Consider the following 10,411-nt stretch of genomic DNA (forward strand, 5'->3'; position numbering starts at 1 on the left):
ACAACATCTGCTAGTTATGAAAATTTCTGGAAATGAATTTTAATCTGAAAAATGTCTCAAGGGCAGCAAACATGAAGGTGCAGCAAGCCTGACAGTGTAACAAGGGCAAACGGTTCAGCTAAAGTCAAACAAACACAAATGGCACATGCAGCAGTTAAAACAACCTATGCCACTACCTCACAACTCAAAATCATCACTACACTTGCAGATTTAGGGAGTATAGTCCGGAGAGACTGAGAGTGTAACAGTAACAGCTAGCAGGTATCAAAGTGCTAGTGATTCCTGGTTGATGTGGAAAGCTCACCAAGCCATAAAATTTCGACCAAGATCAGGTAATTAATTATTACCCTTTGAAAACTTATATGCAATTGATTAACTCTGTACATGTTGAATAATTGTGTATATTATCAATAAAACTAATTCACTGAGACCTCCTGGACAAGCTGAAATAAATTTATTATTAGAATACCTATTCACCTCAATGTTACTGTAATATAATATTCCTCCATCCAGTACTTCAACATCCTTCCACCATCCTATCCATACTCCCACAATTTCTGAGGACTGGTTCCACCTGTCTTGATCACAAAGGTGTTTCTCTCCATGGTCATAACTTTTTTCTGTACAGTGTACTGGTTCTTCTCTTTTTTGAGAGAATATATCAGTTAACCCAAACATATCTTGATTCAACAAGATTGTAACTGTTTTGAAAAATATACCTTCAAAGTTATAATTTCCTATTAATTATTATCTTTAGGTAGAACTATTATGAGACCCTTACTTTTTCAACCGAAGGCACTGAACTTTATTGGAAAGCTAAAAAGCTTTGTTGTGCGTTATTTCACAATTTTGTCCAACCAACTCAACAAGTTGTCAGTGGGCATAAATGACATATATTGGTATCAATTTCATTTTAACATAACTTTAATGGTTATTGTTTTTTTTGGTTATGATTTATATATATTTTTTGGTGAGTAAGGCACTGTGCTCCAATCTCTAGTCCTGAGTTCAAGTTGGGCTGTGGCAGATTATTATTTATTCTGTTATTTCAGCCATTAACTGACCTCAGGGTTGGTGGACATTCCTTGGCGAAACATCCTCTAAAAGGTAGGTCCCCTTTCAGGTAGTTGAGCATAATTTCAAACCAAAATACCTCCTTGCAATATCATCGGTCAAGAAACAATACTTCCTTACAAAGTACTGAACCCAAGACTCTTCATGGGTTGTAGTAGTACTGTATATTATTTATTCATTTGTCTACCATTGGAGGATGTATTTTTCTAAAATGTGCAATGCCTACCTTAATAGTAGAATATATTTTCCTAATTTTATTATTGGTACCATAAGATAGTTTAATAACATTAATTGCAGGATTTTTCGATTTTTCACTCATATTAATCTGAAGACTTCAGCTAGTCACTTGGAAATTAATTTTGTTCTTTATATATGAGGAGGGAATAGTAAAGAGCTAAATAAAGTAAAACTACTTAATATAATTTATTTCTCTGATATGACTATATTTATACACTTAGTAATTAATGTTGTTACAAACATATAATACTGATATAGGGTTATACTTCATTGTGTTAAATATTGCTTTGGGTATAACATACATGTATATATATTTATAAATATATGGAGTTAAATCTGAAGTATAAACAGTATTTAAAAGATTTATCTGGTGTATAAAATTTAATATCTGAACACCATCTAAGCCACTCAGAAGTCAAATCGGCTATGTTATTTGGCACAAATTTATCATATAATAGTTATAGCCCTACAGTTATTCTAATAAATTTACAAATATTTTGGAGAATTGTCTTCTGAGGGCTTTTATAAACATTATATTTCCGATATAAATTATAAAATACAGTCCATAATTTAAAATGGCTATTAAGTGATTTATTTGGTCCACATTCCATTATTTTATTTTTAAAAAGTAAGTTATACACACTAGTTTTCATTCTTTAGCTAATCATATCAAACAAGCTTTTTGCCATAAAAAATGGAATGTATAAATTACAAAGTAAAAATTAAAAAAAAAGTAATTGTGCTGAAAAGCTGGCTGAATTGTGAAAGTTGATGTTTATACTTCAGAAAAACAAAGTTAAATAACTTTGTTAATCTTTGTTCATTTATAGATAAGGGTTATAAAGGATTAACAACTATATTTATTTTTAATACCCTTAAAGAAGGATTTTAATATTAATCTAATTTGGCAACTTATTTCATTAACATTATGAGGAAAGATATGAAACCATAGGGATGACGAACTTTCCTTCATATGAATAATGGATGTTCTCCCTTATTTTGGTTTCCTAAACTAACATATTTGAACCACGTTTTCATTATTAAGTCATTATACAATCTATTATACTGGGTTATTAGAAATTCATGCAACTAAATTCAATCAAATATTAAATTCCCATTATCACACATCATTATAACACAGTATAATGAAGAGTATAAACTGTACTTATACAACTTAATAGCTAACAATACAGATAAATAGAGGAATAGACATACAGTTGAAAAAACAAAACAAAAAGAGCTTCCTTTCTAATCTTTGATTATTTTATATTTTTAAACATTTATATCTTTTAATTATGAGCAGAATATGCTCTAGTCTCATTACTATAAAGATCGAAAAGAAAAGCGCTTAAGAAATAGTTAGAAATATATATTCTTTTAATCTCCTAAAAGAAAAGTGGTGTTCACTTTATTAAAGTTACTAAATAATTATGAGAGTCATTCAAATATTCTTAATAAGATAAACATTTATATTTAAATTACAAATGTTATAAATTATAACATACAAATTATTAAAAAAAATTTGTTTCAATTAACTATAAGAGAAAATTCAGTTCTCATAATGAATCTAAAAGATCACGATTTTTTGTGCTTTTTTTTTTTTTTTCCAAATAGTCAACTATACAAGGACTGAGTATTAGGAAGTTTGTTGACATGTAGAAAAATTAGTAAAAAAAAAAAAAATAAAATAAAAAATAGACAAAATAAAATAGATCACAAACAACCAGCTCTGATGAAGCGTTAGTAAGTACTAATATAAAATATTTTTTTTTTTTTCATATTTAAGTTCAGTATATATTTTTATATGAGAACTGAAGGAAAAAACCTCTTAAGGCTTAAAATCCATTTTGGATCATAAATGTTGAGTTTGAATTTCTTGCTAGAATATGTTTTATTTATCAAATACCTCATTTTGACTATTATGAAATGATACAGTGGTTCTTTAGAGATTGGTATTGGTCAAGACAGTATTGCATCAACAAGTTTAAATCTGCACTATTTAAGCAGAGTAGTGATATTGGGACATTGTGAAGCAGGTAAAAGCTTCCATAATATGATATATTTAGATACTCGGCTGTATGTGAATTTGAAGGCGATATTTAGGGCTCAAGAAGAAATAAAAAATAGTTCTCAACTGTTTATCTATTGCCAACGTTTCGACCCACAATGTAGGTCTCCGTCAGAGCTAAAAATAAAAAGATATAAAGAAAGTAGAATCAGCCTAAGAGTAAATGAATGATACAAAAAGGATGAAAAGGTGAGGGTATATAAACTATTAAAAATTTAAATAAAATAATAAGGATGATAAAAATTATTAACTAACATAATGAAGAGTTATGAACTGATATATCAGAATATATATTATTGAAAAGAACAATTGATTTAATTAACTTAGGAGACATAATAACTTACATTGGGACTGAGAAAGGTTAAGAAAGTGGCAATAAGGAATAGCAAAAGAATAGTAAAATTAATGATAATTAAAATTAATAGAAAAAGATCATAAAAATGGTAATAAAGGATGGGAAACAAGAAATAGAATATATTAAAAATGCCTGGTATGGTAGGTGGAGATGTAAACAAGGGAGTGATAGTTTGAAAATGGCAGTTAAGATTCGTCAATAATGGTAAAGAGAGAGAGAGGGGAAGTACAAATATGGGGCTGACTATTAGTACATCTTAATAAATAAATCTTGAGTCCATCATTCAAATAGATAAAAATATAGTAAAACTATTGTAGCAAAATAAATAAATACAAAATTAATTGATTATATTAAAAAGAAAGGACAGCCAAAATTGTGTACATTATGAAGACCTATATTTTGGGTTGAAATTTTGGCAATAATTAAATGGTTTTGAACTATTTTATACTTCTGCTTGACTGCAGCACTGATCATCTCTTTTAAATTTCATAATACCATATTGGGTGAATTGCATTTTCAATTTCCATCATATTTTCTCCCTACAAGCACTTTTCAATCATTACTTACTGTGAATTTGTAGAAAATTTGATATGAAGAAGTTTTCCAATGATATTGGCCTTCTGTTATTGTAAGTTGAGAAATATACTTGTTTCTTGCTAAAAAATATGGTAGCTGAGTTATTCTATATGATAAGTATAAATTCTCAAAGGCTATCAGATTATTTTCAAAAATGGAAAATTAGTAAGCAATAGAAAAATTTAGCATATCTACCGCAAGGTTCATGTTAAATGGATTCTTATTTGATACCAGTAATTGACAACCAACAGTTTTGATTACATAATTTCAACTTTGATGAATATTCTAACTAATAATTTTCAGTATAGAAAACAGTTCAAAAGACAGCTTTTATACTGGTAAAACTGATATAAAGAGATTTTTTAAAATTTGTTCTGTAGAAATTGTAAAAAAAAAAAAGTGTAAAATATAAATATATTTCTAAACTTCCAAAAAAAAAAAAAAATGTATCAAAGTTACATTGTTTCTTAAAATACCTAACCTTATAATTACTTATTCATTTTTTAAGAATTTCAAATGACTCTCATGCTCTTCATATCCTATAACAATTTTATTAATAAAATAAACATCAATATTTATGATGACCACAGAAAGATAAATTACTATATTAGCACCAAAGGCAAAATAAACTAATAGTACAATTCAAGAGTTTCACTGTAACATTTTATGAAAGACTTATTAAATTTTATTTAAGTATCTTGTGCGTTGTAGATAAAAACATTTATGTAAGTGCTACCATCAGTTACAAAGTGGAAGAATGAGGTTTAATAAAAGCTACTTAATTATTTAATTTACAATATTCCAATTGATCATTATCTTCATCAATTGATTTTTATTGTTCTTTTTAAGCTATTTAAGTATCTCATATATATATTTTTTATTTGTTTATTCATTATTTTGTTGTTACCAACTAATTATTGATTACTTTTTCACATTAAACATTAATTCACATTTCATTGAGTGGTTGAAAGCAGATAATTAGAAATGACAGAAACGAATAATATCGGAGCCCTAAAAATTAATTTACAAGAGGAGCACAAAGATTTTTTTTTTTTTTTTTGTTGACATTTGGAATATTGTTAGATAAATTCTTACAGTAGACGTTCCATTTCATAGGTTGTATCTTCATCGCTGTTTTCAGATATGCTCTGACAACAATCCTCTCCAGACCAATGTTCAAATTCCTCTTTATGATGCTCTAGTGCCATAAGAGTAGAGAAGAGACTATCACAAGATGAACAACTGTGGAAATTGTTATAAATAAATATTTAAACACATCCATTATCTATCGATTGTGACCAGAAAGGAGCTAGAGTATAATATCATTGTATGTAAAATCAACCCTATGATTTGTAAAATGATTTCAGTATATATTTTTTTTATGATAAATATTATATTAAATTTCTCCATTCCTAAAATTACAAAATATACTACTAGAAATGAAAAACTATGTATTTCCTGAGTTGATAATTAATCTGAGGTTGGAAGTAAACATTGGAACAAGTGCTTCTAAACTGTTTGGACAAACTCTAACTCTTAACCACTCCTTTAACTTTGATGAAACCTCTACCTAACCACTTAAAAAGCTTATTTCTGAATCCATAACTCCAACTCTCTAAAGCACACAGCAGATAACCATTTTGCTAATTATTAACCATTATTTTTGAGCTTATTAAATAAACAATAATAATAGACTTTCCTTCTGTACTTTATTTCAAATATATTTCTATCTTATCTTATTTATTTCCTATTCATTTTACTTTACCATATTTATTTCTTATTCTTCTTCTTCCTACTCATTCTATTTCTATTCTAAGCCTTTTATTCTCAATTTTAATGTTTTATTCATTATTATTTCATTTTAATATTATTGATATGATAATCTTTTTATCCTCTTGTCCTCTCAGCATGTTCTAGTGGTTTCATTGATTTATTTGCATTTTTTCAATTATTATCCCTAATTAAATTAGTTTTACTGTATTTAACTAATTACTATCAGCCATCTAGTTACCTATCAATTTTCAACATAAGATAATTTATTATTATTATTATTATTGGCACGACAGACCGTGGAGAGGCCTCACACGATTTATTTCCTAAGTACATCGCGCGTTTCATGATGTGGTTTTGATAGGGTGGGTTTGTCACTCCCACGTCTATTTTTGTGAGTGCCACTCATTGGCTAACAGGCCTCACTAATGCCACGGGTAGGCTAGGAAAAAATCCCAGTTAGGGTCGGGGATTCGAACTCGCAACCTTTGGGTTGGCAGACAGGCACGTTACCACGCTGAACTAATATGGCTACAAAAGATCCTGAATAAAGAAAAAATAGCAGAAGGGATACAAAATTTAATGAAAAAAAATTATTTGCTTATTTTCATAAACTTAAATTTGTAGATAATAAAAACAAATAATAAACAAGAAACTGAATAATACCTAAATGCATATGTAAATAAATAAAAAACATAAGGTGAGAGATATTTTAAAAAATGGAAGTTTTAGCATTAGATTTAACAAAAAAAAATTTACAAGATCAGAATATAGAAGAACTGAGAGGCTGATTAAGTTAACTCTAGTCAAATCATAATATTAATCGATATGTGTTGTTACAGTTATTTTATTACTCTTAGTAAGCAAATCGTAATCATACCGCATTTAAATTTTAGAGTGATTGTGTCATTAGTAAAACAGGTTCTTGTTGTATAAAAAAACTATTCTTGATCATGTTACATAAGTAACAAAATGAAAAATAATAATAGAGCTCACCTGTCTGGACATGTCAATCAATTTTATTTTGCTTTAAATATGTTTTGAGCAAAAGTTGCGATAAACAATTGTAAAACCATTACATCTTTGGTTTTGGGTGGGTCATTCCAAGATTTCAACTTTGAACTAAATGCTGCACTTACTTTTGACATTTAAAAAATAATAAATATTACCACTCATAAAGAAAGTCTGCAACAAACTAAACTTGATATGAGTGCAATGTTTAAAATGGACATAAAGGAAAAGTGGACTTTCGGAAAATGAAAAAATCCATACCAAGTGAATTGCTTGTTTTATTTTCTGAATACCTATTATTAGAAATTAATTAATAGTGAATTGTAGAATGTAGCATTTATTATACTGTTTGTTGTCATACTAATTAAATGAATATAAACTTTCTATTTTAATCAGGAATTTCATCTTAATTGATGCATTTTTATTTAATATTTATATTTTTTTAAAACTGAAGTAGTCGAAATAAATAAATATAAGCATTTATTGTCAAATATGCAAAATAAAACTTGGCTGATCGCATCTGAGTGCATTGATTCATAAAGATTTTTAATCAGCAGCTTAAAAAAAAAACACACATCAATATGTATAAAAATCTAGACCATGATTATTAATTTTTTATTCTTTGATTTGTCATTTTCCTCATTACTTTTGTATTGATTTTATTCATGACTAGGTCTCTTACCTCGTCATAATGTCATCCTTTAAAATTTTATGTTATTATTATATTATTAGATTTATTGGAATCATACTTGTTTTTTTGTTTTTTTTTATTAATATTATTTTAACATTAGACTTAAGATGAAATGGCAAGGACTCCAAATATTGGAAATTTTAAATTACAATGGCCAAGAATAACTTTGCAAGGATGCATATAAATAAAGACAATTTTTTATCAAATTGTATTTTGGATTTACTTTAAGACCTAAAATTAATCACTAATGCAATAGAAATATATATTTATATATCCTGACAAAAAACTGAATTTCTTTTGTTTATTATATTGAAAAAATATTACTACTTTTGTTTTAGATATTGGCACATTTGACAAAATATATTTTTTTTAAAATTTGTTATTTAACATATTCTATAGATTGCACCATAGACTGTGATTACTTCGGAACAGCCCGTCTAGCTTTGTGATAGCCCTACTAACTCTGTAACGGCCCTACTAGCTCTGTGACAGCCCTACTAGCTCTGTGACAGCCCTACTAGCTCTGTGACACCCTACTAGCTCTGTGACAGCCCTACTAACTCTGTAACGGCCCTACTAGCTCTGTGACACCCTTCTAGCTCTGTGACTGCCCAACCAGCTTTGGGACAGTCTGTAGAGAGACCCCAGTTCAGAAAGTAACCCTAATCTATGGGACAGTGTTTGGAATAAGTCCAATTCAAAATAAAATAAACTTTTGTTTTTGTCAGATATGGCACTATCAAAGCAACCATATGTTAATATTGGGTTAAACATGATTAAATGGGAATGAAAACATTCAGAAGTTATAAATTAAAAAAAATCAATATGTCTCATCCTGTTATTTCACACCTAAATATTTTTGAGAATAATTTCAATAGATTAAACTCAATTTTGAAACTATTTATTTTTGAAGAAATAGTTTTTGATCATTCCTCGTTTTCTTTACTAATTTTTACTTAGTATGTTTCTTTTGATGTATAATAATAAATAAACTATGATTATTTAATATTCATCAATTATTCTTAAGTTGAAATTGAGTCATGGGTTGGAATAATGTTGTAAGTTACAATTTTTAAATTGTGTGGGACAAATCTATAAGAGTCTGACATATGTTTGATATTATTAATGATGTCCTTTGTGTTACATACAATGTTATTTCAGTGTATTCAGCAATATAATCATTAAGTCATGAGCCCTAAATATTAAATCATGTTTAAGTAAGTAATTAATGTACATAATAATAATGTACATGAAATAATAAACAAAAGAAAGTAGATTGTTCTAACATTATTCTAGAATGTGATTCAATTCCAATACGGTTTACTAATTTTTTTCATGAACTTGTTTATAAATTTAATTAAAATTAGCGGTAATTAACCTTCCAATAAATATTATCTTTATTACTCAACAAATAATATATAATCATTAATTAGCACAATAAATAATTCATTAATGTTAATATTATTGCTCATAATTTAAGATATTTAAAGGCCTTTAATATTCCTTTTGCTCAAAATAATTATACATATTATTCTCCAATTAATAGAATTTAACACAGGAGAGGTGTAGCCTTGAGCATTTTGCTCACATTGGGAAACAAATGCCGATATTTTCCTAGTATTTTATTTGTTTTGTTTATACTTTTTTCTAACTTAACTCTTTGATGGAATTATTGCTGCATGTTTATGTTACTTCATCTTTTACCTCTCCACCTATACTGAATTCAGTTTTGATCTGGCCTCTTCGCAACCGTAAGACTGAGCACTTCTATCACCAGTACACACCTAATGTGATATATTTTTTTTTCTCATTAGAGTATTTTGCTCACCTCGACACGTCCTGCATTTCTTATTTTATATCATGAGCTGAAGAAGATCATAGATCTTTTATGAAATCTGGATTTTTCAGCTCCTGATGGAAGAGCTAAAATTTCAAATTGGACTGAAAGTAATCATAAAGATTTTTGTCATCATTCAACCCAATTATATATATAAAAAAAATAGTAAGCATCAACTACCATGAGATAAATGCTTATAGGACACCTCTTAGAGTCAAAAAAGTAGGACACTCCTGCTGGGTTAAAAGAAAGCTAACACTGTTGATTGTGATGTGTTTTTTTGTTTGCAATTAATACCAATTCTCTTAAACAACAAATACAAATTATGAATTGATTTTTAATTCCTGTGCAATTAATTTTTCTGTATTACAAATATTTTGAGTTTATTTTATGTGTTTCTTGTGTCATTAAGATTTCAGAAATTCATATTATATTCTATAAATGTTTCTTGAGTTTATATGTATATTGTAAATTACTTTCATTTATGTTTTAAATCACTATTGTGCATATTTAAATTATTCTCTTTAAAGTGCTTTGATGTATAAAATTAAGGTAGATATTTAATTTATGCATGCGTCCAAATTTTTTTTACATCAAGTTAATTATTACATGTTTTTACTATTCTCTTTCAGTTTTATTATATCTCTTTATTACTTGTTTGTTATAAATATATAGTATTTTTATTATATTTAGATTTTAATTAAAAATCTGGAAAAATATTTATTTTTTTCTGCTTGAAGAAGTTTGTCGGGGGGTGCGGTCAGCAAAGAACAACATAAATAAACAAAACCA

At 27.7% G+C, this 10,411-nt stretch overlaps 1 protein-coding gene across 1 annotated transcript in view; it reads right to left on the reverse strand.

Annotated features, from left to right (window-relative positions):
* Nucleotides 1–1,478: 1,478 nt before the first annotated feature.
* Nucleotides 1,479–10,411, reverse strand: part of LOC106689137 (uncharacterized) — an 11,086-nt gene continuing 2,153 nt past the window's right edge. Inside the window, exon 4 of the mRNA XM_014433947.3 lies at nt 1,479–5,552. Within this exon, the coding sequence (XP_014289433.1) occupies nt 5,402–5,552 (151 nt within the window). The 3' untranslated portion in view covers nt 1,479–5,401. The remainder of the gene's footprint in view (nt 5,553–10,411) is intronic.

Source organism: Halyomorpha halys, unplaced genomic scaffold (assembly GCF_000696795.3).
Source record: "Halyomorpha halys isolate HHAL.00 unplaced genomic scaffold, Hhal_1.1 Scaffold1283.1, whole genome shotgun sequence".
Taxonomy (NCBI): Eukaryota; Metazoa; Arthropoda; class Insecta; order Hemiptera; family Pentatomidae; genus Halyomorpha; species Halyomorpha halys.